The 26,895-nt window shown below is 41.1% G+C and overlaps 2 protein-coding genes across 6 annotated transcripts in view; both read left to right on the forward strand.

Annotated features, from left to right (window-relative positions):
- Window positions 1–3,994: 3,994 nt before the first annotated feature.
- On the forward strand, window positions 3,995–16,703 carry LOC123644495 (39S ribosomal protein L18, mitochondrial-like). The gene is given in 2 exon segments (XM_045560975.1): window positions 3,995–4,595; window positions 16,378–16,703. Coding segments are annotated over 2 exon segments (927 nt in total).
- The window catches only part of DCAF5 (DDB1 and CUL4 associated factor 5), a 109,876-nt gene continuing 99,536 nt past the window's right edge, over window positions 16,556–26,895 (forward strand). For 2 of the 5 annotated variants that reach the window (XM_045564951.1, XM_045564959.1), the window contains exon 1: window positions 16,556–17,161. In XM_045564951.1, coding sequence (XP_045420907.1) covers window positions 16,948–17,161 — 214 coding nt within the window. In that variant the 5' untranslated portion in view covers window positions 16,556–16,947. The remainder of the gene's footprint in view (window positions 17,162–26,895) is intronic. The other 3 variants (XM_045564987.1, XM_045564971.1, XM_045564968.1) reach the window with 3 other exon arrangements.

A 26,895-nucleotide genomic window follows, 5' to 3' on the forward strand; every position in this document is an offset into this window, starting at 1 on the left:
GTGAGCTATGATGATGCCACTGGACTCTATGCAGGGCAACAGAGGGAGACTCTGTCTGGAAAACAAACAAACAAAAAATTAGGGAATAAACTTCAACAGAGGTGGAATTGTTATTCTTTTGCTTCCCACTCCTGTTTCCAGACTTATTCTCTCACCTGTAACTCCATGCTCAGTCAAGCAAAGACTGTGTCCTATTGTTCCTCTCTACCAGAAGCCCTGCCATTATGCAGGGTGACTGCAACAATTAAAAGGATGATCCATCCACTAGCTCCCTGGTGGCTCATTTCCCTGATCTTCTCAACATCCTTCTCATTAACTCCACCTGCGCAGCCCACACCTTTCATCACCTTTTGGACCTTGTCATCATCTATAACTATGCCACTTCCAGAATCTCTAACTCAAGCATCTTCTTTGACCACAAACTCCTCTCCTTCCAACTTGCCTGTGATAGGGTTCAGGACACACTACCCCCAAATATGGCATCTTGGGGGTGCCATATTGAATATTTTAAACTGAAGGAATTTGAGAAAATGGCAGAAACAGGAAGGTCATTCTCACTCCTCCTTCTCCTCCTCTTCTGAGGTAGGTAGGTCATAACACTTAGAAAGGATTTTTCTGACCTTCCCCTAAGACCCTCATTTGGGAGGTGCCCTCTGTATACCCAATGGAAAGGAGCATCCTTATCTCCGAAGACTCAGGGACACAGAGAAGAATCTGAACAGGCCTTGCTAAGTCCTCTCACCCAGTTTATTACCATTAGATGATATCTCCCTCTTTCCAATTATATTTCTCCATGACTATCTGCTGTTCGTCAAACTTAGCATAAAAATACACAAGTTTAACTGCTTCTGTGGGTCTTCATTTCCATATGTGTGCTTTTCTCTTGTTAATGTGTCTTTTGTTGTGGGTCCTCAGCCATGAGTCCAGGATGGGTGAGGAAAAGATATTAACATTTTTTCCCTCCTATAACGACTTTCTTTCACCTCATTAGGACACTCATTCATTGACCCTCATGAGTTCTTTCAATTCTTTTCTTATCTTCCCTCCTGATCTAGCTTAGATTCCATGGTCTATAATTTCACTATTTTGCCAAGACTCTAAACTCCATTGTTCTTCGATTTTTTTTTTTTCACTTCATCCACCTGGAAACCCTCCAAACTCTAATGAACCTAATTATCTGCTTTCTATATGACCCTGGTTGTAAAAAGCCATACAATAGGGCAGATTGGTTGGAGAGAAACTCCAACTGAGCTCTCAACATCACCCAAGCTTGGCCATCTCACTTCCCTAGTTTTTACTGTTTATGCAAACCTTCCCTCTCTCATTGACTCTAGTTCTCACTTCCATACCCCACTCTCAGTAAATGACCTTGCCCTTCTTCTTTACAGAAAAAATAGAAACCATCACTTGGTAGTTCCCATGTTCTTACTACCTTACCTTCATCTGCACTATCCTGTCTTCCTTCCCTCCTGTTTTTTTTTTTTTTTTGAGACAGAGTCTCACTCTATTGCCCAGGCTAGAGTGCCATGGCATCAGCATAGCTCACAGCAACCTCAAACTCCTGGGCTCAAGCAATCCTCCTGCCTCAACCTCCCAGGTAGCTGGGACTACAGGCATGTGCCACCATGCTCAGCTAATTTTTCTATATATTTTTAGTTGTTCAGCTGATTTCTTTCTGTTTTTAGTAGAGATGGGGTCTTGCTCTTGCTCAGGCTGATCTCGAACTCCCTATCTGAGTGATCCTCCTGCCTCGGCCTCCCAGAGTGCTAGGATTACAGGTGTGAGCCACCATGCCTGGCCCTTCCCTCCTGTTTTAATGGAGAAACTGTTCTTCCTCCTAACTGGAGCCAAATTCTCTTCCTGGGCTTTGGATCCTGTTTACCCTACCTTCTCAGAACTCTACCCTGTAGACCACAGTCATATCTGAGTATCCATGGGTGATTGGTTCCAGGATCCCTCTTGAATACCAAAATCCATGGCTGCTCAAGCCCCTTATATAAGATGGTGTTGTATTTGCATATAACCTACACACATCTTACCAAATGCTTTAAACCATTTCTAGATTATTAATACCTAATACAAGTGCAATGTAAATAGTTGTTATATCGTATTCTTTAGAAAATGATAAGAAAAGAAGTCTGTACATATTCAGTACAAATGCAACAGTCCTTTTCCTTTTTCAAATATTTTTGATCCATGTTGGTTGAATCCATGTATGTGGTACCCACGGACCAACTGTATAGCTTTAGTTTTATCTATATATTTTCAACTTTTCCCTCTGAATGGGGTCCATCTCAATGTTTGCTGTTGTTGTTGTTGTTGTTGTTGTGAGATGGAATCTCACTCTGTCACCCTGGCTAGAGTATAGTCTTGTCATCACAGCTCACTGCAACCTCAAACTCCTGGGCTCAAGGAATCCTCCTGCTTCAGCCTCTCAAGTAGCTGGTACTATAGATGCGTGCCACCACTCCTGGCTAATTTTTTCTATTTTTAGTAGAGATGGGGTCTTGCTCCTGCTCTGGCTGGTCTTGAACTCGAACTCCTGAGCTCAAGCAATGCTCCCACTCGGCCTCCAGAGGGTTAGAGTTACAGGCATGAGCCACCTTGCCTGGCCTCAATGGTTTTTAAATAGTCCCACTTTTGTCTATTAAACAAAACAAAACCTTTCCTGGATCCTATGTCCTGTTCTATTTCCTTTCCTTCCACTCACTGTGTATCCAGTTCCCCTCTGGGGTTCTGTTCTATTGTAACCCTGAAGGAGCTTTGATTGAGGTCACTGCTTTCTCAGTGGTGAGATTTGGGTGTTAGCAAATCCAATATTTTTCAGTCATCTTATTAATTTTTCAGCAACAATTGACACAATTGACCATTGCCTCCTCCTTGAAATGCCTCTTTGTCCAAGCCTCTGTGACACCATGCTCTCCTAAGTTTTTTTTTATACTTCTGGCCAATCATTCTAACTCCTGTATCCTCCTCTGCCCAAGCATCAAGCCTTAGCATCCCTTCAGCTCAGTCCTAGGCCCTCCTTCCTTCCCATCTCATACTCCCTGAATAGTTTCATCCATGCCTAAGACTTCACCGAGCACTTCCACATCAATGACTGCAGCCTCAGTCTTGCATCTGAGCTCATGCCATCTGTCAACTCTTCTTGGAAGTCTCAGGGGTACCTCAATATGTATATAACTGAACTTATGATTTTCCCCCTCAAAACTGGGCCTTTTCCAGGAGTCCCATCTCAGTGAAGGGTTATACTGGTCATAAACCTAGGTGTCTCCCTAATGTCTTGGACCTCATTCCCCACCCTCTCTAATCCATCAACAAATTTTATTTTTAAATTTTAAATGTTTCTACTCTCCAACCCCATTGTCACTAGCCTTATCCAAGCTGCCATTTTTCTCTTCCCTGTACTATGGGAAAAGCTTCCTAATCATCTACTCAAATTTACTTAGTCCCCTCCAAGCCCTTCTTCTCCTAGTAGCCAAAATCATCTTATAAAATGCATATCTGATCCTATAAAGCCCTTTAAAACCCTGTTAAAAACCCTTCAGTGACTCATAGGTAAACGCTGTTAAAAACCCTTCAGTGAGCACCTTCTAGAAAAGGTGGTTGGAAGGGCGCAGCTTAGAGTTATAGTGGTGTAGTGGGAGGGGCCGGGCCTGAGCTGGATTTATGAATGAGTCTCCCATTTTAGCTTTATTCTCTCTTCTTTGTGCTCCTTAAATGCTCATTCGGGGCGCATGACTCAAGTCAGTTGGCTTTGTTCCAGGGCTCATGAGTATAAATTTGGGGGCCTGAACCTGGGTGGGATGGGCCAGTTTTTTGTGGGCCTTATGGGAAAGTTTTTGGTTCAAGGAAGACCACCACTCCCTCTTAAGGACAAAACTGTGAATCTTGCTCTGCCCCATTTCTTCCCTTCCCAGTGTTCAGTTGGGATGTGTATACCTGACAGTGATCAGTCTTAAGCCCTACGACCTGAGGACCCAAACCTGAAGTTATGCATTCTCAGTGTAGGTTCACAGCCCTCTCAACCAGCTCCAAGCTGACAGTGAAACCTGAAGTGGACCCTCAGGAGAATGAAGCTGTTCACCAATTGGAGTTCACCAATTGGAACCCCTGGAATCTGGAGCTCTTATCTGTTGCTAGGAAAGAGTGGGGTTGGGGGGCATTGTGGCCCTCTGGTGAGTTCTGGCACAGGTTGCTAGTTATAAGGGCTCAGCATCATATAGAAGTGCTCATTGAACATCGAAATGGACAGGTTGTGGTTTCATCATCCACTCATGAATGGGCTATTAAAAAGCACCTTTACAGTACCAGAAATTTGGTAGCTTGTGAAAGCATAGGATGAGTGCTGGCAGAGAGATGCTTAGAGGCAGGAATCAACTTCATGGTCTACCAAGGAACCCCTTGGGAGGCAGCCTCAGAATCAGTGAAACGACTACAAAGTGCCATGACAGAAGGTGGTGTGGTTCTACAGGAACCTCAGAGAATGCGAATAAATAAAATAGAGGAATTAATTGTTTTGAATGTTATGGAACTATCAGCTGCTACTGCCACCAAAAGAGCATCTGGAAGAACAAACAGCTTGGAAGTTTATAGCAATAATATCACGGTGGAATATTATTTATAATTAAGGTCATACCACTTCTCCTTGTGTGTGTGTGTTTTTCAAATCAAGGACTAAATTCTTCCCCTCTCTTAGACATGATGTTAGGTTTTAGTCTGAGATCGTTGGTTCTTGGCGTCCCCATGGTCGAAGGATGACCAGACACGCCAAAGTTAGGCAAGCACGAAAATTAGGTTTATTGAGGAGAGAAAGATAGGATTATAGGGCAAGAGCAAGATATAGGTTTATAGGGCATAATACATATGCCATGGATGATGACCAAATCCATTGTCTCAGCAGGGCAGGCAAAAAGAAGGGCAAAGAGAGAAAGAGAGAGAGCTTGGCTGTGGTCTGGGCCCTATTTTACAGTGTCCGGATAGGGATCTCTCTTGTGATTCAGAGGTCACTATGGAACCACTTTGATTAGACAGTTGGGAGTCACATGACCTGAGCCTTAACTACACTTGTAGGTTCTAGGTGACTTCCCGGACTTTATGGTACTCATGTGACTTGGCCCATGGGCTAGAGAGTCCTCTGCATTCTTTTGCAGCTGGCAATCCAAGTTCTGATTGGCAGATTCATAGCATATTCCCTCCTCCCCCAGGTATGGAGAATTAGGGTTGGGCCGGACCAAGATGGGGGCAACAACACCTACTTTTATCCCTGGAGACCTGGAATCCCTCACTATCTACCTAACAGTGAGAAAAGTATCTAAGAAAAGCAGTCACCAATTATAATTAACTTTGAAAGACAAATTAAAAGTTGTTTATAAGTTGCAAAATAAAGGCATATTATGGATTCTTCAAAAATAAATAAATAAAAATAAAAACCTTCAGTGACTCATGGGTAAAGACTAAAATTCTTAACATGGCTAGCCCCCTGCAGAATTTAGCAGCTGTCTAACTGCATCATCATCTGATATTATGCTCCCCATCCCATGTGCTTCTGCCACAGTGGCCTTCTTTTAGATCCCTCTTTGCCTGTGCTGTTATCTTTGCTTGGAGCAACCCCACTCAACCACCCACTTTGCCTTATTCATACCTGATCTGCCTTCGGGTCACAGCTCTCCTTAATGTCTCTGACAGGATTCTCCCACTGTAATCTCTCACTGTCATCATTATTACAATAAAAGCTAACACTAGGACCTATAAGTCAGGCGTTGATCTAAGGGCTCTACCAATAAGAATTCATTTGTTTATAAAACCCTCATTTCATATTTGTGGAAACTGAGACATCATCTACTTTTATGTACTGCAACAGTTATTTTCCTGCCTCATCTGCAAAATGGGATAAAAATACTTCTTTCACAGAGTTTCTCCATAGTTTCTTAAAAGTTAATATCTGTAAGGGACATAGAATAGTGCCAGCCACATAAGTGCTCCATAAATATTAGCAATGTTTAGTATTGTTGTAATCTTATATTTACTTGTGTGATTATTTGATTAAAGTCTTTCCCTGTCTGTAAACACCATCAACATTGGTTAGGGTTTCCTTTTTTGCTATTATATCCCTTGTGTCTACCTAGTGCAGTTGCACATAGTAGGTGTTCAATAAACATTTTGTTGAATGAATGATAATGTCTATGGTATAATTCAAAACATATTCCCTCTTTGTCCCAGGCTCTGGTCACAAAGTGCCTAAAACCCTTGGAAATTCTTGAGTGATAGGAGTGTCAATTGTTACTCATAATGAGTTCCTTTTGATTACAACTAATTTTATGCTAATGAGGCCTCAGCAAGGGGCCAATCACCAAAAGATAAAGTGATTAGAGGATTTTAACTTTCAGTCCCACCCAATCGCTTCCAGGAAGTGGGGGGTAGGCTGGAGATTAAGTTCGGTAAAAGCCCCCTCTTTTTTTTTTGAGACAGAGTCTCACTCTGTTGCCTGGGCTAGAGTGAGTGCCATGTCGTTAGCCTAGCTCACAGCAACCTCAAACTCCTGGGTTCAAGTAATCCTTCTGCCTCAGCCTCTCAAATAGCTAGGACTATAGGCACGTGCCACCACGCCCAGCTAATTTTTTCTATTTTCAGTAGAGATGGGTCTTGCTCTGGCTCAGAAACTCCTGACCTCAAGCAATCCTCCTGCCTCGATCTCCCAGGTGCTAGGATTACATGCATGAGCCACCTTGCCCAGCTTATAAAAACTCTTAAATAACAAATTTAATGAGCTTCCAGGTTGCTGGACACGTGGAGGTGTTGGGGATGGTGTGCCCAGAAAGTGCATGGAAACTTTCCCTCTGCATACCTTGCCCTGTGTATCTCTTCATCTGGCTGGTCATCTGTATCCTTTACAATATCCTTTATAAAAAACCAGGAAATGTAAGCGAAATGTTTCCCTGTCCTAGCAAATTATCAAACTCAAGGATAGAGGTGGCAGGGTAGGAAGGGGAAGGGTAGTGGGAACCCTGATTTATAGCCAGTTAGTCAGAAGCACAGGTCACAACCTGGGACTTGCAGTTGGCATCTGAAGTGGGGGGCAGTCTTATGGGACCAGGCCGTTCACCTGTGGGATCTGACACTATCTCCAGGTAGATAGTGTCAAAACCGAATTACAGGACACCCAGTTGGTGTCTGCCTTATAACTGCTTGGTGTATAGGGAAAAACCCAGATACATTTGATCATAGAAGGGTTCTATATCGAATGTGAAGAGTAGACAGAGAAAATTGTTTTTTCCATTAGAACACCCAAACTCACAGGATTTTTATAAAGCCAAAAAGAAAAAAAAAAGTATATAAAACACTTTAAAAAATTACACAGGAATATAGAAATGTTAAACATTTAAATGATAAACTGTGATGCTAACTGTCAGCATGACAAGAGCCTCCGGAAAGGAAAACTAACGTGGCCTAGATTTGTTGGAGAAGGGGTTCATGGAAGAGGTGGACTCAGAGGATACATAGGACCTGGATTGATGAAAAGAAGGTACATTCCAAGCTGAGAAAGAAAGTAGTGTGAGCATAGAGTTACAGAGGGAAGAATGGGCCACCAGCCGTCTTCGTAGAGTAACGGGAAATCGAATTACAGATATGGTGGAGACAAATCATATAGGGACTCGATAGGCAAGTAAAGGAGTCTGGACCTGATACAACAGAGAAAAGAAAGAATCTTAAGCAGGGTGTTTCAGGAAGATTCATCAGCCCAACAACTAGAGCCTAGAACCACAGCAACTAGAGCCACATGGTATGTGCCAGGAAGTCTGCTTGAGGCTGGAGAGTCAATGGTGATCAAAACAGACCATGCATAATGAAGGGATTTGACTAGGTGATTGCTGAGAACCCCTGGTGTCTTAGTCTGTTTTCTATTGCTTATAACAGAATACCTGAAGCTGGGTAATTGATAAGAAACAAAATTTGTTTCTTCCACATATTAACAAAATACCTGAAGCTGGGAAGTCCAAGGTTGAGGAGGCGCATCTGGTGATAGCCTTCTTGCTGATGGGGTCTCTGAAGAGTCCTGAGGTCGCATAGGGCATCACATGATGAGGGTGCTCAGTGTGTTAGCTCGGGTTTCTCTTCTTTTTCTTCTTACTTTTTTAATACTTGCCTTTTTATTTATTTACTTATTTTAGAGACAAGGTCTTGCTATATTCCCCAGGCTGGTCTTGAACTCTTGTGCTCAAGCGATCCTCCTGCCTCAGCCTCCTAAGTAGTTGGGACTACAGGTGCATACCACCACACTCAGCTCTCTTCTTACAAAGCCACCAGTCCCATTCCTGTGATAACCTATTAATCCATTAATCCATGAATGGACTAAACCATTCATGACCCAATCAATTCTTAAGGCCCCATCTATCAATACTGCTACATTAGGTATTAAGTTTCAACATGATCCCCAGTCAGTGAAAAGACAAAAAGAAAAAAAGGAGAAAAAGATTAAAGTTTCAACATGAGTTTTGGAAGAGACAAACACTGAAACCACAGCACCTGGGCATTATCATTTTGTGCTCTGAATAACGATGACCTTCTAGCAAGCTCATAGAGAGCCAGATATACCATCAGCTCCAACTTAAGGAGTATCTATAGGCAAGTATGCTGATTCTATTTACATTGTGACTTCATGTAGTATATTTAGAAGGGAGGGAGAATATTTATAAATACACAGTGTGTTCAGTTCATCTTCTAGAAGCCTGTCCTTGATTATCACTGAACCCATAAAGACAACATAAATTACTTCTATACAAATTTACCACAGTACCATAGATTTCTTTTTGCTTCTCTTTGGTTGTATTTTGCTTTGGGTAGGAGTATTGCCCAGTTTTATTTTGTTAATGCTGTTTAGCATACCGAAGATGCTCCATAAATATTATATATTCCTGGGACCAACTCTGGGAAAAAAAATCTTGGCTAAATGACAACATAACCAATGCAATAAACAATAACTTTTTAACAATTCCTTGTGCCACTCCAGGGGTTATTCACACAGAATCCAAAAATTAGAAATAAATAAAAACAGCTGAGTACAGTGGCATGCGCCTTTAGTCCCAGCTATTCAGGAGACTGAGGTAGGAGGATCATTTGAGCCCAGGAGTTCGAGGTTGTAGTGCTACATGATCATGCCTGTGAATTGAATAACCACTGCATTCCACCCTGGGCAACATAGCGAGACTCCATCTCTAAATAAATAAATAAAAACAGCTGGCTTATGATGATTTTGTCAAGAAAACTTCAAATATACAAAATCCAGATGGTTGGCATAGAATAGTATAGATAAATATCATTGAATAAATATCAAATGAATAATCCTGACCACTGAGAATTTCTTGTCTACTTTCACTCCATAAAGATTATTTTCAAGTAGATTTCTTCACTCGTCATGAAGAAATATGCATGACAAACTTGAATGAAAAGTCTGGGAAGTAAGTTGGAATGTAATTAGAAAATCCTAGTAACAATTTTCTGACTTTAGTAACTGAATCCAACAATTGAAACTCAATTCAAAACTTGTGAAAAATGCCTACTTTAAAAAACAAATTAGAAATCAATAGAGAAAATTTGAGAAATTCACAAATATATGGAAAGTAATACACTTTTTTTTTTTTTTTGAGACAGGGTCTCACTCTGTTGCCCAGGCTGGAGTGCAGTGGCATTATCATAGCTCCAACTCCTGGGCTCAAATGATCCTCCTGCCTTAGCCTCCCAAGTCAAGTAGCTGGGACCATAGGCACAGGCTACTGCACTGGCTATGTTTTAAACTTTTTGTAGAGATGGGGTCTCACTATGCTACCCAGGCTATTCTTGAACTCTGGGCCTCAAGGTATCCTCCTTGGACTTGGCCTCCAAAAGTTCTGGGATTATAGGCATGAGCCACGGTGCCCAGCCTTAATACACTCTTAAATAACCAATGAGTCAAGGAAAAAAATCACATGGGAAATTGGAAAATACCTTGAGATGAGTGAAAACAAACACATAATATACAAAAACTTTTGAGATGCAGTTCAAATGAAGTTTGAAAGAAATTAATGATTGTAAACACCTATTTTAAGAAGGAAGGACTAGGAGTGGTGGCTTGTTCCTGTTATCCCAGCATTTTGAGAAGCTGAGGTGCGAGGACTGCTTGAGGCCAGGAGTTCAAGAACAGTCTGGGCAACATAGTGAGACTTGTTTCTGCTAAAACATTAGCCAGGCATGGTGGCATTTCCCCATAGTCCTAGCCACTTGAGAGGCTGAGGTGGGAAGATTGCTTGAGGCCAGGAGTTTGAAGCTGCACTGAGCTGTGATCATGCCACTGCACCCCAGCCTGGGTGACAAGTGAGACACCCTGTCTCTAAAAAAAAAAAAAAAAAAAAAATAACCTTACAATTTCAGTAATTAAGGAGACTAAACCCAAAGCAAACTGAAGGAAGGAAATAGTAAAGATTAGAGCAAAAATAAATGAAATAGAGAAGAAAAAACAGTATAATCAACAAACCCAAAAGTGGGTTCTTTCAAAATATCAACAAAGTTGACAAACCTCTAACTAGACTGACCAGGAAAAAAAAGAGACATGACTCAAATTCCTAAAATTAGGAATGAAAGAGGTGACATCACTACTAACTTTACAGAAATAAAAAGGATAATAAGGGAACACTGAACATGCCAACAAATTAGATGAATGAAACAGACAAATTCCTAGAAATACGCCAACTACCAAAACTGAATCAAGAAGAAATAAAAAGTCTGAACAGAACTATAACAAATAAAGAGACTGAATCAGCAATCGAAATCTTTCACACAAAGTCAAGCCCAGGCCAGATGACTTCCCTTGTGAATTATACCAAACCTTTAAAAAACAATTAATATCCTCGTTTGTATAGTAGTGAGTATTAATAAAAAAAATAAAAACAAAAATAAAAAAGAATTAACATTAATCTTTCACAAACTCTTGTAAAAAATAGAGGAGGGTGTACTTCCTAGCTCATTCTATGAGGCCAGTATTATTACCCTTATACCAAAACCAGACAAAGAAATCATAAGACACAAAAGCTATAGGTCAAAATTCCTTATGAATATAGTTACAAAAATCCTCAACAAAATACTAGCAAAGTGAATCCAGCAACATACAAAAAGGATTATACACCATGACCAAGTAGGGCTTATCTCAGGAATGAAAAGTTGGTTTAATATATGAAAATCAATCAATGTAATATACCATACTAATAGAATAAAGGGTAAAAATCATATGATCATCTTAATTGACAAAATCCAACACGTTTTCATGATAAAAGCATTCTATAACTAGGAATAGAAGAAAACTTCTGCAACCTAATAAACAGTATCTGCATAAGACCCATAGCTAACGTAATATTTAATGGTAACTAAAAGACTAAAGCCTTCCCCCTAATATCAGAAATAAGGCAAGATATCTACTCCTAGTACTTCTATTCAACATTGTAGTAGAGGTTCTAGTCAAGGCAATTAGGAAAAAAAAAAAGATATAGAAGGCACCCAGATTAAAAAAGAAGTAAAACTATTTCTGTTAACAGATGACATGATCTTGTATCTAGAAAATTTAAGGAAGCCATAAAAAAACTGTTAAGCTAATGAATGGGTTAAGCAAGTCTGCAGGGTACAAAGTCAATATATAAAAATCTACTGTATGTCTATATACTAGCAATTCAACAGAAGAAAGAATCATCCTTTAAACAAATGGTGCTAGGATGACTGGATATCCACATGCAAAAGAATGAAGTTGGACCCCTACTTCATACCATATTACAAAAATTAACTCAAAATGGATCATACACATAACTGTAAGAGCTAAAACTATAAAACTCTTAGAAGAAATATAGAGTAAATATTTGTGACTTTGTATTAGGCAGTGGTTTCTAAGATATGACATGAAAAGCACAAGGGACAAAAGAAAAAAATAGATAACTGGAGCTTATCAAAATTAAAAAATTTTGTGCTTCAAAGAAAACAATCAAGAAAGTGAGTTCTTGCTTCGGCGGCACATAGACTAAAATTGGAATGATACAGAGATTAGCATGGCCCTTGCAAAAAAAAAAAAAGAAAGTGAAAAGACAACCTAAAGAATGGGAAAAAATATTTGCAAATCCTATGTCTGATAAGGGACTTGTATCTAGACTATGTAAAGAACTCTTACTAACTCAGCAAAAAAAAGACAAACTCTCAATTAAAAAATGGGCAAAGGATCTGAATAGACATTTCTCCAAAAAAGATATGTAAATGGCCAATAAGTACATGCAAATGTGCTCAACATCAATAGCCATCAGGGAATTGCAAATCACTTCAACTATTAGTATGGTGATAATAAAAAAAAAACACTGGCAAAGATGTGGAAAAATAAGAGCCCTCATACATTGCCTGTGGGCATGTAAAATGGTCAGCGGGTATGAAAAACAGTTTGACACTTCCTCACAAAGTTAAACATAAAGTTACCATACAACCCAGCAATTGCCCTACTAGGTTTATACCCAAAAGAAATAAAAACATTTGTCCACACAAAAACTTGCACATAAATGTTAATAGTGGCACATTATTGAGGTTGTTGGCACATAACAGCCAAGAGGTGAAAGCAGCCCAAATGCCCATCAACTAATGAATGTCTAAACAATGTACAATATTCAAATATGTATATTTGGTCTAAAAAAAGAATGGAGTACTGATACATACTACAGTATGGGTCAATCTTGAAAACATTATGCCAAGTGAAAGAAGCCAGACAAAAGCCACCTATTGTATGATTCCACTCATGTGAAATATGCAGAATAGGTAAATCAATAGAGACAGCAGTTACATTAGTAGTTGTCAGGGAGGAATGGAGAGTTACTGCTAATGTGTATGGAGTTTTTTGGTGGGTGGTGAAATGTTCTGGAATTAGACGGTGATGATGGTTGTACCACTTTGTGAATATACTAAAATCCACTGAATCGTACACTTTAAAAGGGTGAATCTTATGGTATGTCAGTTACACCTCAATTTTATAAAGAAAAATTGTTATTAAAAAATGAAAGGGCATATGTCTTATAGATATTGTTGGGAGAAATTTGTATTTGAAATCTGAGATGACCAATAAATAACTTATCCTTGAAAATTTAACTGTTACAGTTAACTTATATGTATATTTGAGGCATTGATCTTTGCCTGAATTAATATCTCTTTTCTATGAGTAGCAGTTTATTTTATTTATTTTTTATAAAAATAGAGATGAGGTCTCGCTGTTCCTCAGGCTAGTTTCGGACTCCTGACCTCAAGCAATCCTCTTGCCTCGGCCTCCCAGAGTGCTAGGATTACTGGCGTAAGCCACCACACCTGGCTGCAGCAGTTTATTTTAAAGTTGAAAATATTTTTAAGGGAAAAATTTCTGAGCATATTAGTATTCATATGTAGCACTTAATGTACTAAAATTTGGTAGAAGTTTGAGAAGGGGCTTAGTATTTTATTAGTTAGAAAAAACACACAATTTCTAATGTTTGAGCATTTCCTTAGCATTTAGTCAGTTATTAAAGGTTCCTTACTCTTTCTTCAGTGACACTGGAGCCAAACAAAATAGAAGACAAAGAGTAAAGGAATTTCTGGGAACTCTACATTTGACCAATATTTAATCCATGGTGAAGCAATTAAGTAGGGGTTCTTGTGTTAGGCAATTTCCATATCTTAGTTTTTCCAGAATGAATTTCCAAAACAGTGTTTCAAGGCTTCCTGAGTATAAATGTTAATACACGTAAGTTTTTGGGTCTAAGTAAGAAACATATGAATTTTTCACTCCTCTCCCTCTTTGTCTACACATTCTCTGCAGTGGCACAATTACTCAGGAGTAATTTCATGTGGTACTTTAAAGCTAAGTACACTGGCTTTTTCACTTTAAATACCTTTATGAAAAAAGCAAAGCTCATATATGGTCATTGAGGTTGACTAAATGTTTTTGTTATATAGTTATGTATAGTATTACTAGTTTGCAATAAATGACACAAAGGACTATGTTAAATTCTAATTTTTTTTCTTTTTTTAAGTAGAGACGGGAGTCTTGCTCTTGCTCAGGCTGCTCTCAAACTCCTGACCTCAAGCGATCTTCCCGCCTTGGCCTCCCAGAGTGTTAGGATTGGATTATAGGTGTGAGCCACCGCGCATGGCTTAAATTCTTAATAAAAGCAAACAGATACCATGGAGTGTGATCTAATGAAGTTGGTTATATTATAGGTAGGGTTGCCAGATTGGGCAAATAAAAATTCAGGATGCCCAATTCAATTTGAATTTCAAATAAACAATAATTATTTTAGTGTAAGTATATCCCAAATATTCCATGAGCTATACTAAAACATTATTCATTGTTTCTCTGAAATTTATACTCAGTTGGATGTCCTATATTTTATCTGACAACCCTAATTATGGGAATAGGGAGAGATTTTATTCACTCTCCTTACAAAAAGCTGCTCAGACCAGAAGTAGGATAGAAACAGACTAGGTGGTCCTACATTTCTGCCCTTGTTGGTCACTGAACAGTTAAGGAAGTTTACAGCAAAGTCCTAGAATTGGGCTGGCATGTGACCAGACACTGGTCTATTTTCAGGCTGACGTAAATGGGACAGTTTTTCCAAGGATTGGGGAAAAGAGAATCACATTTAAAGTTGTGGAGAAGGGGTAAGTGCCTAAGAGGGGAGAGGAGGATGTGTCTCATATATTGCCACAGTAAAGGCCACTTCAAACATTATTACTGTGCTGATCTCCTCAACCCCAGGCAAATTAGGGTAGGTATAAATGATGGCCTATTAATTGGAAGGAGCCAGAGGGCCCATTTTTGAATGTGTGAATTGAACATGCCAGTTAAAGGAATAGTGAGATGGGAAACTGGCCTTGCAATGAATGGACTCCACTAGAATGAAGCACCAAGACCTCAAACTCACACACTCAAAACAAAAATCATTATCTTCCCTTTCAAAATCCTCCCCACTCTCTAAGTTCATTCATGTATACAGCAAATATTAAAGTGGCCACTAAGTGCACACAAGTGCTGCCTCTGGACATCCATCCTTGAACAGAAGAGGCATGGTCCCTGCTGTCAGAGAGCTTACAGTGGAGTAGGGGAGATCATCATATAATCACAAAAATAAATGATGAATTACACATTATGATATTGTTATGAAGGAAGGATGTTGGTGGTATAAATCTTTAATCAAGCTGGTACATTACTATTGATCTTTATGTGGCAATTATAATGAATAAACATTATGGATTATTATAAATATCCTGAGAACAAAATCTTTTAAAAGAAAGCACTATGCATTTTCCTATTAGGGAAACAATATTTCATTAAAACCCTAATTTCTGGAATTTGGTAAATGTTTAGTAATGTTTGTGATAATATGGTAGACTATTATATTAAACACTTGCATATTTCCTATTAGTGTGATTAATCTTATTTATCATTGTCATTGCACAGAAAGTAGTAGACAATTTTGCTTGGCTGGTGAACCTCTTCCATGTTTTCAGCCCATGTTTTCAATGGTGGTTGTACTCAACGGCCCCTGTGCTATCTCTGGTCCAGAGGATGTAATTCCTGCTAAATTGAAAGGGCAAAACTGACACCTGCCTATTTCAGTAGCTTATTACCACTTAATGATAGTGGGTAGCTTCTAGGAAAAGTACTAAAATACATTGAAAAGAGGACTTTTAGCTGTATCTGGTAGAATCCCAAAGCACTTAACACCCACTGAGGTCAACACGGTGACTCCCATCCTTCTCAAGTGCAGCTACTTCTGACCTGGAACACAGCTGCTGGTTAACAGCCTTACAAACTTCAGAGCTCACCACGCATGACCTTTAAGAGGAGCTCACCTTACCCAATTAAATAACATGTATCGCTATTTTCGAATAATGCTTCTTGTATCTTGCAAATCTATCTGGAACTAAAGGACATAAGTACCTTCTGCTTCTCTGGACTTCCTCAACTCGGTTTTGGCAATTTTCTGCTCACTTCTTAATCCCTTTCTCCTTCTCTTTTCCCATATACCACTCTATTATCTACCAGACTGAACAATTAGCCTTTTTTACTGAAGGACTGGACGAAAAGGAGAGAATTAGAGAACTGAATTGGGGGGGAGGAGGGGTAGTGTTAAAACTTCATGGGGGGTAGGGGCGGGTGCACTAACAAAATTCCAGGCCACCTTCCTGCAAGTGTCCACTCCTACCTAACTCCCTGTTCTCCCCCCACCCTCCAGCCCCCAACCCCATGAACAGGGCTAGGGCAGCCCGAGGATAAGGCGAACTGAGGGAGGAGGATCGGAACCTCTGGCCGCAGTCCTCCCCCCACCTCTGGCCCCATTTTCCCCGAACTAGTCCGGGCGCCGGGCATCCAGGCGGCAGGGGACCCGCTAGCCGCCCGGGGAGGAGAGCGAGCCCGCAGCCCCGCGGCCGCTCTGATTGCTGTCTGTGCGCGTTCAACTTCCAGGAGTGCGGCCCGCTGGGGGTGCAGGGGGGGGTCTCCGCCCAGCGCCACCCTGGCCCCCGTGCGGGAAACAGCTGCAGCGCAGAAAGCGCAGCCGGCGCCCGTGGTCTTCCGGCCAGCAGCCCGTGGCGGGGGAGGGGCGGACCGACGCCCGCGTTCTCAGGGCCCCCGCGGCCGGCGGAAGGGCCGCGCATCGCGGAAGCTCGGCCGCAGCTGAGGATCAGCTGCTGGAGGAGGCGGAGAAGGAGAGGGCGGAGCTTAGGGGGGAAGGAGAGGGAGGGGACCGTCAGGAAGCCGCGAACGCCACCGAGTGTCTGCACACCTCGCTCTGCCTGCCATGGCTGGTTAAAGAACCATCCGGATCGCAGCGCGGGGGGAGGGCTGGGTGGGGGGAGAGCGGCGGCCGCGCGTGAGGCCGAGGGAGGGGCGGCGGCGCGAGCGGCGGCGGCGGCGGTTCCAGCATGAAGAGGAGAGCTGGCCTGGGGGGCAGCATGAGGTCAGTGGTGGGCTTCTTGTCCCAGCGGGGCTTGCATGGGGACCCCCTGCTCACTCAGGACTTTCAGAGGAGACGCCTGCGGGGCTGCAGAAACCTCTACAAGAAGGACCTCCTCGGCCACTTCGGCTGTGTCAATGCCATTGAATTCTCCAACAATGGAGGCCAGTGGCTGGTCTCAGGTAAATCAACCCCCTTCCCCTCCCCGCGCCTCCCGGCCCCCTTCCAACCTCCCCCTTTCGCTTTCCCTCGTCACCCTCCTTCTGCCCTCCGTTCCCACCCCCTCCCTTCTCAACCCCCCTTCTGCGGTGGGAAGGTTTGGTGTCAAATTAAAACCATTGCAGGGGGAGGGGAAGGAGAGGATGTCTTCTATAAAAAAGACCTAAAATGGTTGACAGCTCCTTAATTCGCTTTATCCCAAGTGCAAAGTGATCTCTCCTGATGACTGCCCTGAAAGTGTGGGTTGGGGAGGGGGGCGAGGTTATCGCTTGACAAAGTTTGACGGCAAACTCTTCCTCCGCGTACTTTAAAAGGTGCGGGGGGCATTTTTAGGATTTGGAGGGGGAGGAGGCCGAGGCGCGCCGGAGGCAAGGGGAGCTCGAGCCCCCGTCCCCGGTGTCAAGAGGGGGTCTTGGGGCTGGGAGTCGAGCGGTGACAGACTCGGATGCCGAGGGGCTGGGGGCTGCGACCCGAGGGCTGGCGGGGTCGGCGGAGGGGAGGTGACTGGCGGGCGGTCGCTGTTGGCCGCCCCCACCCCCACCCTGGCGTTCTTAGGGGCCCAGCTCCATCTCCTTTAGTACTGTGGTGGCCTCTTACGCGTCTTGTTTTTATTATGGTTTCGAGAGTGGCGAGAGCTCTGGAGGCTAAAGGGCACCAGCCTGAACTTGAATGCGCAACTTGCGAGGCAGGGGGCAGGTGGTCGAACCCCGGGAGACTTGTTGGCGGGAGCCCGGCGCCCGCGCCCCTTTTCCCCGCGGCTGCCGCTGCAAGTGATCTCTGTTTCTCTCCCCTCCGTCCAGATCGGCCTGGTTGCCCCCGGACTCTCCCTCCGGTTTGGGGAAAGTGGCGAAATCGAGGCCGGGGCTCCGGCCGGGCGGTGTAGGCCTCGCTCTCCCGGGGCTCCTAGCGACAGGCAGCTGAATCGATAGCCTATTGCTCCCGGGGAGGCCCCGGCCCGCCGGGCCGCGGCGACAGCTGCCTTGGGGGAGGTGGGCCGGCTGCCGGTGGGGGCGCTCGCCGCCGCCGTCCCCCTCCTTCCTGGGGTCGCAGGCCCTGGGCAAGGGCGGGTGGGGATGGGCGTACGAGGGGGCCAGGGGGCGGCTCCCTGAAACCCGGCACAGGGGAGGAGGGTGAAGACGGGTGATTGGGCGTTCCCGCTAGCCTTGTGCCCTCCTCTGTCCCTTTTCCTGCATTGGGAGGGATGAAGGGGGAGCCCAGGGCTGGACGTGGCGTTTAGCTTTACCCAGGTCGGTCCCCAAATGGCTTTCTAATTTTGTCAGTGGGCCACTCGCCAGAAACTTCTGGGATCATGGCAAAGCATCCGTCTTCGTGAGTAATAGTCGGAAGTGACATGGGGCGTACGGTCCAATTTTGGGGATAGCAGAGATGAGTCTTCTGTGATCATTGCATGAGAAACCTTCTGGGGTTTCTACAGAACTTACTTGATTCTTCCACCCCAGATCGTTTTCTCTTCGACTAGGTAGATTTTGGCCCTAGATCATCCCTTGAAGAAATCTGATACTCCACTTCAAGGTAGACCCCAAACAAAAGCTTCCTTTCCCCACACCACCGTATGAAATTTTATCAAATAAATTCCAAGGGCAAAAGTGGAGAAAGACTGAACTCCCAGTTTCCCTCCTACTGCTGCTTCTGTATTCATAGGATGTATTCCAACAGAAATGTTCCCAAACACAAGAAAACTTTCCCTTTTGAGTGAAGGTATTTGAGGGTACTCTTTTATAAGACAACTGAGCTAATCATGTTGATTATATCATAAGTAGTCATTGCCCACCTTAACACACTTTAAAAAATAATAAATTTATTGAGATAATTCACATACTGTACGATTCATCTGTATAAGGTTACATTTTAAAAAGCACTAAAAAGTTTCCTCCATTCTCTACCAGTTATTTCTTCCCTATCCTTTGCAGGACCTTCCCCCGAATCTTAAATGAACGCCATTTTCTGTAGTCTTACCCAGTTCATTTCCTTTGGCTTAATTTTAGCCTATAGAAGAAGAGGGTCCTTAACATAGGGCAGGCGCTGGTAGACCTTCTGGTTCTAGGTATTTATTTCTCTACTTTTCTAGGCCTGAGTTGCTCATCTCCATCAGTACTTCCTGGGTTCCAGCTTTCATTGCCCCTTGCTCCTCCTCCCTCCCCCACACTCCTTCTAGCTCAGTTCTTCCTGTTTCCTTTTTATCTACTTCTGTCCCTGTTCTTAGTCCTCCCAGGAGGCTTTTCCACTGGCCCCTCCAGTTTGGCTCAGAGTAGCTTTTCCTTTTTGTTCCCTGAACGTAGAGTTATGCATTTTAGCTATTTACCTTCTATTATGAGTATAGCTTGTGTTAATAGAAAGTTCCTCCTGTTTGCTTCAGATAAGGGAGCCCCCTTTGGGAGTCATAGTACACCTTTACTTGTTAAAGCTAATTAAATTTTGTTCTGGGAAGTCCTTCAATAATTTTCCCAAGTTTAAAACCGTTTGAAGTGTCATGTTTACATTTTTTCTTTTCTCTTTGTCCCTCATTAGCAGTTAACACCTGAAGGGGGATACACAGTATTTTGATGATAATGCTGTCTATCCCCAATGTTGTCATGTGGTGGGAGGCCAAACTCTGGGATGGTAATGAGATTATTTTTATGCATTTTGTTCTTGTGTCTTGTCTGGATTGGATAAAACTCCAGTGGTGATTAAAATGATAGATTATTCATTGTTTTCATTTCCTAACTGTTTGGGCAGGCTCACATTTCTTTTATATGACATAAACTATTTGATAGAATTAACTTAGAACCAGGGCAAAAATAGTATTTATGTGATTCCTGTGATTGTATAAAATGCTGTTAGTTAAGGATGCGTTACTTTTCTTTTTTTGAGATAGTCTTGCTCAGTCACAATAGGCTGGAGTGTATTTGCGTGATCATAGTTCACTGTAGCCTTGAACTCCTGGGCTCAAGCAATCCTCCTGCTTCAGCCTCCAAAGTAGCTAGGACAATAGGCTCCCACTATCATGCCAAACTAAATTAAAAAAAAAAAAATTTGTAGAGACAGGGTCTGGCCATATTGTCCAGGCCGGTCTTGAATTCCTGGCCTCAAGTGATCCTCCCACCTCAGCTTCCCAAAGTGCTGGGATTACAGGCATGAGCTATGGCTCCTGGCCATACATCACTTTTCTCATCCAACAACTCGCCCTTTTTCCAGGGCACAGTGAGGCCAGCAGTTACTAAGAGTAAACCACAGAAAATAAGGAGGGAGAAAAGGTACTGTGGTTGGAAGTGAGATTATGACAGTAACAAGCAGAGGAATGGTTTGACACTTTAAAACACTGCACAATATTTTAACCTAGAAAATACTTTATTTTTCTTTGTTGTTGACTAAAAAAAAGCATCACTGTGGTACCATGTAAGGCAGTGTGGTATAGTAGATACATGGTTAAAATCACTGCTGTGTCATTTGTTTAATGTATGACCTTGGTCAAGTTACTAAGCCTCCGTGAGTCTGTTTTCTGAGGTATAAATGGGAATGCCAGCACCTACCTGAAGGCCTACAGTGAGAACAACGTTGGGCAAAGTATAGTTTGGGTGCTGAACAGAGTGCCAGGCCTGTCAGAGAAAAAGCTATTTGTTTTCTTTCCCTTTTGTACTTATAACACATGGTGTCATTAATAGCTGACATATGTTCTTACAGTATTGGTAATAGATGTGTGCAAATTGGGCAGGCGGGATAGTGCTGTGATTTTTTTGATGTGAAATGAGGAGGCACAATGTGGTGTGGAAAGCACCTGGGATTTGATGGCAAGTGATTTGAGATGGGGGCTTTACCAGTCACATATTGTATGAATTTAGGTAAATCCATTCACTCATCTATAAAATAGAGATAATAAACTGCCCTCACTGGTAATTGAATAGTGGTAGTGAATGGGCATTGAAATATTGTTATATGTGAAAGTGCTTTATAAACTACATGGTTTTGAATGAACATTACTTTTTATAAAGATTGACTTATGCTTGATGATTACAGTCTCTTAGAATATTTTTGTGTGTCAGTCCTTCGTCAGATGGGGAACAACGTTGTATGTTGAAGTGTTACTTATAAGAGATCCTAACAACATCAAGGAGGTAATATAGCACTACACATATTTAGGGGATATCCTGGGTTTGCCTTGTAGGTCTTTGGTTGCAAATTGCCTTCACTGCTTCCTCTTATGGTTTTCCTTTTCTGTGGAAGGGGTCCTTTATGTGTTTACTTAAAGTCTTTTTTCTTTGGGAAGAAGATGAACATCTTTTTGGGATCTGATTGGAAGCATAATCAGAATGTAGCTCTGTGTGTATCTGACTTGGATTGTAACTTTACCATTTTATATCTTGTAAAGGGCGTGTGCAAACAATCTTAGCAGTACACAAAAATAGATTCAGTTCTTTGGGGAAGGGAGTTGCTATAATATTATTTTCCTTGAATTGAGGTTTAAGACATTGGAACCTGTAAAGCTAGCAGATTAATAGCCCGTAAGTATGAAGTTTTGAGTTACAGTGAGAGATTATGATCTCTTTTTTGTGCTTATGACTAAATGTAGGAAAAATACCTTCAGAAGCTTTTCAAGTAGCTTTAGCAACTATGATGTTTCAGAGTGTTAATTATGTAGGAGTTGGGCATGGGGAGAGGCATTTAGTTGCTTGGTCATCATGTTTATAAATGGGGATAACTATTTAGTCTATTTCTAGTTCACATAGGTCTCTGACCTTATTGTTCCTTTTAAGGATCTATAGTCCATAGAGAGACTTAGGAGTAGGAACCTTTAAGTCAGACTGCTTGGGATGAATACCAGCTGAACTACTTGGTAACTGTGTTACCTTTGACAAGTCACTTATGGTCTCCGTGTCTGTTTCCTCATCCATGTAATAAAGATAATAATACCTCAGAGAGTTGTGGTGAGGATTGAATAAAATAACATTTGGAACATTCTTAGCATAAGGGCCTAACTCATGATGTTGCTCTGGTTGCTACTGATGCAACTATTGTTATTTTGCTTGAACATCATAAAAAGGTTTTAGGAGATTGACACCTTCAACATCTAATATTTACTGCACATGGCATAGTACACATGAAAAATCGAGAAAGATCTCCATGAGGTGAACTGTTAAAAATGCTTTGTGAGTAAGCTTAACCAGAATCATCATTAAAGAGTTTTTTTTTTTTTTTTTTTTTTGCGACAGAATCTCGCTTTGTTGCCCAGGCTAGAGTGAGTGCCGTGGCATCAGCCTAGCTCACAGCAACCTCAAACTCCTGGGCTTAAACGATCCTACTGCCTCAGCCTCCCGAGCACCTGGGACTACAGGCATGCACCACCATGCCCGGCTAATTTTTTTCTATATTTATATTTTAGTTGGCCAGATAATTTCTTTTTTTAGTAGAGACAGGGTCTCGCTCTTGCACAGGCTGGTCTCAAACTCCTGAGCTCAAGCAATCCACCCGCCTCGGCCTCCCAGAGTGCTAGGATTACAGGCGTAAGCCACTGCGCCCGGCTAAAGAGTATTTTTAAACATCAAACAATAGTGATGATTATAACTATATGCTTAATTTGAACCTATTAATTAATGGTCATTTCCTGTTGCCCAGTCACTAGTTATATCACGTTTTATAGAATCAGTTTTTTGTAAATAAATTAGTCTAAAGTGACATTATCTACAGGTAAGGCATTTGGCTTTAGTCAGTTAAATAAAGGTTGACTTTATTGAAACTACTCATGTACTTAATTAGAATGAATTTCCTGGTCCTTGTTAGTTATTAGGAGAAATATGGCCAGTGGTGGGGCAGATTTCTGACTTTGAAAAGCTTTCATAGTATATACATTTTGACAAGGTAATTGGGGAATCAATCCTTGAATTTTCTTCTCGCCTTTTCTGTTTACTGGTAATCTGTTGCCGGGAAAGTATTAAATTTTATTCTTTGGTCTGTTTATTAGTTCAACACATAGTTTTTGATTGGATACTATTTATAAAGACAGGAGCTATGAGAAGAACAAGGATGATGAAGCAAATATAAATTATGCTCTCAAGAAGCTGGCATTTTAGGAGTGTAATTCTCATTTGTAATGGTACATGATCCTTTTTAATTTCTCCTCTCTGCCTTATGATACTTCAGAGATACTTGGTTTTTCTCTACTTTGCCGTACTTAATATAGCAAAAGTGCTCTTGTTTATGAAAGTTGGTGGGAAAGAAAGAAGCCCCATAGAGATGGCCTTGGGAGACTTTGCTATGATAAATTATAGGGATCATGACATAAGGATAAAGTAATACAGACATTTATAGATAAGCATTATTTGTCCCACTTGTTCTTCAGTCAGCTAACTGATATCTATCAAAGGTTGGAAAATTTAGAATTTTGCCCAAGTTTGTCACTTCTGCTTTAAAATAAACTGTGAGGTTTAGCTCTTGATCATTAGACTCCTTAGACTTTATTACCACACCAAAAAGTTGTCTTTGTGTTCAGTATTGTTGGAAGGATCATTGTTAATTTGCTTTATGCCAATGCATTTTTGATTGCTAAGAGTTCCTAAGGAGAGCGATAGCCCTCAGTTATGTATCCTGGCCACCACATTGAAGGTGTCAGCCCAGGTATGCATGTGCTCATTCACTGATTATTGATGGATTTGGTTGTAAAGTATAATTGGAGTCATTTAGATCTGGGAAACTTTTTGACCGGTAAAACTTGACACACAAATGGATAATGCTATCTGAATTCCAAGTTAAGAAGTGGGTGCACAGGAGTTTAAGGCTGCAGTGAGCTATGATCACGCCACTGCACTTTAGCCTGGGTGACCAAAAAAACCAAAAAAACCAGAATTCAGTGCCTTTATTTTCTTATGTGTTGAGTGAGACAAAGAGAGCATGTTCATAAGAGCGCTTCCATTGCTAATAAATGTGGCATTTAATTTTGATCTTTTTTTCTTTTTGATGGTTTTAAGACAAGAAAGTAACTGCTTTTCTTGTTATTTTAGTTTGAATTTAGATAGTCAACGGTGGTATTAAAGTCCTTTAAAATTAAAGGAAATAAAATCCTAATTCAGATGAAGATTATGTAGGTTAAGAAGGAATCAATTCTGTTTTCAATTTTTGTTGCCCCACATATTTAAAAATATATATATAATGAAAACTAATGTTAATTTGCTTGGATTAACTCTTGGATTATTGTGAGAATATGAAATTCCATTTCTTTTCTGTTCAGTTCTCTGTCCATTAAATATTTTGATTTTAAGTTATAAAGATTAGGTTACTATTTGCCAAAATTTGGGTTGTAAGCTGAATTTAGGTGATCTTTGAATATTTAAATTTTGATAGTTAAAATATTTATTTTTATACACATTAGAAAAATTAACATGAATAAAAGATTTTTAATGGATTTATTACTTAAAGTGAGATTAAATTTTTAAAAGTCAATTTAAAGAAAAATACTGGTAAAGGTGTTACGTGGATATGGCAAAAATCAAAAGGTGATCAGGATTGACTGAAGCTTGGGAAAATACTACATTAGGTAACCCTTTTAATGTCTTCTTTTTTTCCTCATGGAATCAGAGAAATAGAAGCATCTTCATTTTACAGAAAAGGGAGCTGAGATCTAGGAATGTGACTTGCCTCGAGCTGCCTTGTAGTTTTTGGCAGCCAGGACTCTAAGGTAGGGGCTCATGGTTCCCAGGCAGGTGCTATTTCTTTTTCCCTTTTCTTTTTGTAGGGCAGGCCACCTTTTCTGGATCTGTTCTAAATAATTGAAAGCTGAATGTTAGCAATTTCTGGAGCACAAGTACAGCTCTAATTGATCCTCTTAAATGATAAATTGTATCTGTGTTTGCTGTAAATAAGGTTGACATGTTCTACTTAAGTATGTTTATTATTAAAATATTGAGTACCCACTATGTGTGCCTCTTTAATCTTAATGACTATAAGAATTATTATTGAACATTTATTTAGCATGTAACCTGTGCCAGGCCTTCTGCTAAGCACTATATATGTCTTATTTGCCACTTGGTAAATAGTCAGTGTTACCTATAGTGTAGAAAGGCAAGGAGATTTGAAGATTTTTTCATTAATTGTCATAACTAAGTGCTAAAATTAAGAAAAGACTTTGATAAATTACTGCTGAGGTTTCTATAATGCAGAGAAACAGGCAAGGCATTAGTAGACAAATAGATATTAGAATTCATTTTTTGTGGTTAAATGGAATATTATAGGGATGAAAAAAGATTTTTATTACCATGGTTTGTTACTTTGGTCCTTGTAGAAAATTTGGTTCCAATAACTGCTTTCCACATTTTTGTTCTTTTCAGTTTTAATACTTAGTTACCAATGCCATTATAAGCTTCCTAAAACTTAGCTCTGTCTTACATTCCCTGCCAATCTCTCAAAAAATTATGGCATTCCCCCATGTCTACCAAATTAAGTAGGGATGCCATACCCAATGTTCAATTAAGATATTGCTGTCTATAAAAATGTTTAATGAAAAAAATAGCTAATATTTGATGTCATTCATTTATCAAATATTATTTGGGGGCATTTCATGTTCCAGGCATATGTACTGCTTAAAAGAATCTTTTCTAAGTTAGGGATAGTACTAGTCTTTTTTTTTTTTAGACAAAGTTTTGCTCTGTTGCCCGGGCTAGAGTGCAGTGGCGTCATCATATACTGTAATCTCAAACTCCTGGGCTCAGGTGATCCTCTTGCCTCAGCCTCCTGCATAGCTGGAACTACAGGTGTGCCACCATGTCTGGGTAATTTTTTGTAGAGACAAAGTCTCACTATGGTGCTCAAGGTGGTCCTGAATTCCTGGCCTTAAGCGACCCTTCTGTCTGGGCCTCCAAAAGTGCTAGGATTATAGATGTGAGCCATGTGCCTGGCTTGGGTATAGTACTATTATCCTTTTATTATGCATGAGGAAACTGAGGCTTAGAGAAGTTAGGTAACTTGTGAAAGCTCCCATGTTTTGTGGTAGAGCTGGATTTCCAGGCTGGGTCTGCATATATTCTAAGACACATTGCTAACTGCTCTGAACTTTTTACAATGTTATATACATTTTTAAAGAATCTGATTTTTTCCCTTCATTCTCATCTCATGATGCTGTCCCTCTGATATTTTGCAAACTGCAAATGGAGGAAGGCAGTTGGGATTAAGGAGATGGAGCAATGGTCTTGGAGCTAATAAGCTGGTCTGGTCACTGCCACAGTACTCACTACTCAAGCAGATCTCTCTTGGTGCTAGAAATCACCTCTCCTGAATTTTGGTCTTTGTAGTCATCTAAAGTCTCCTTTTTTACCCTTTGTGTGTTCCATGTTTGCTTACATAAACCGTGTGACTAACTCCCTCCCACTGGGTTGAACTGCTTACTTTAGTCTAATTAGGAGTAGGTATACTCTGGTTACCAAGTATCCATTAGCCCCACTAAAAGTACAAACAATACATATGTATTTACTGAGCTTGTAATTTGAGGTTGATAACTGTCGAGAGCATGCTGATTGATTATATTTGGCTGAATTTCAGCCAACAGATATAGGTATCTTTCCTCATATAGTTATACATGTGGAGAAAATATCTATGTCTGGGGCACAGATGAATACTTGTGCTTCAGAATAAAGTGTTTCTTGGAAGAAGGTGTAAAGATGTAACATGGGCTTATTTGCCCAGAGAGCACTGGAAAGACATTTGGAAGCAC

This window comes from Lemur catta, chromosome 1, assembly GCF_020740605.2.
Source record: "Lemur catta isolate mLemCat1 chromosome 1, mLemCat1.pri, whole genome shotgun sequence".
NCBI classification, from domain to species: domain Eukaryota; kingdom Metazoa; phylum Chordata; class Mammalia; order Primates; family Lemuridae; genus Lemur; species Lemur catta.